Source organism: Morus notabilis, unplaced genomic scaffold, assembly GCF_000414095.1.
Source record: "Morus notabilis unplaced genomic scaffold, ASM41409v2 C11383372, whole genome shotgun sequence".
NCBI classification, from domain to species: domain Eukaryota; kingdom Viridiplantae; phylum Streptophyta; class Magnoliopsida; order Rosales; family Moraceae; genus Morus; species Morus notabilis.
In genome coordinates, this window is record NW_010386539.1 from 1 (window position 1) to 1,164 (window position 1,164).

The 1,164-nt window shown below is 36.5% G+C and overlaps 1 protein-coding gene across 1 annotated transcript; it reads left to right on the top strand.

The window, feature by feature from the left end:
* Nucleotides 1–170: 170 nt before the first annotated feature.
* LOC112095066 (disease resistance-like protein DSC1) lies at nt 171–1,100 on the top strand (the record flags this gene model as incomplete). Its single annotated transcript, XM_024176744.1, has 1 exon — nt 171–1,100. A coding segment is annotated over exon 1 (930 nt), but the record flags the coding sequence as incomplete, so codon positions are not given.
* Nucleotides 1,101–1,164: the final 64 nt, after the last annotated feature.

Here is a 1,164-nt window from a genome sequence, read left to right on the forward strand (position 1 = left end):
AGTCAAAATTAGTTGAAGCAATTGTAGAAGATGTTTTGAGGAAATTGAACAGCGACCAATCCTCAAATTTTACTTTTGAGGGCCTGTTTGGGATTGACAAACATATTGAAAGAATCAAAGGATTGTTAAATGTTTCCTCTCCGAAAGTGCAGATTGTGGGCATTTGGGGAATGGGCGGCATAGGTAAAACAACCCTTGCTGAAGTTGTATTTAATAAAATCTCTTCTGAATTCGAAGCTCGTTGTTTTGTTGCGAATGTAAGGGAAGAATCAGAGAAGGGATCATTGGTTAGCTTAAGAAATAAACTTCTTGCTGAATTATTAAAGGAGGAACATCTAAATCTGGGAACCCCATCTTTAGGACCAACTTTTGTCAAAGAAAGGCTCCGTCGTACAAAGGTGCTCGTTGTTGTCGATGATGTATATCATGTAGAACAATTAAAATCTTTGATTGGTGACCGTGACCAATATAGCGGCGAAAGCAGAATTATTATAACAACTAGAGATGCCATGTTGCTTAGAAAGATTTCAGCAGATGGAGTGTACGAGGTTAAAGAATTGAATTGCGATGAGGCTCTACAACTTTTTAACTTCAAAGCTTTTAAAGAAAACTCTCGCATTACAGAACACCTAGAGCTATCCAAAAAAGTGGTGAAGTATGCAGGAGGTAACCCGTTGGCAATTACGGTTTTGGGTTCTTACTTTGGTTCTCTTCGTTCCAAAAAAGAAGAAAGCTGGGAGATGGCATTCAGTAAATTAAAAGTTGTTCCTCATAATGATATTCTAAACGTGTTGAGAATAAGTTATGATGAGCTAGATGAAACCGAAAAGAATATATTTCTTGATATCGCGTGTTTCTTCAACCGGATGAGTAGAGATCATGTAGAAAACATATTAAATGCTTGTGGTTTCTTTGCAAATAATGGAATAGATGATCTAATTGACAAGTCTCTTATAACTATCAAATATAAAGAGCTTTGGATGCATGATCTATTACAAGAGATGGGCCAAAAAATTGTTTGTCAAGAATCTGCAGACCTTGGAAAGCGAAGTAGGCTATGGATTGCTGAAGATGCTTATCAAGTCCTTGAGAATAATGAAGTAAGCTCCAACTTATTTCGATTATTTCATTTTAGAAATTGCTTGAACTTCCAACAGAGAGAAC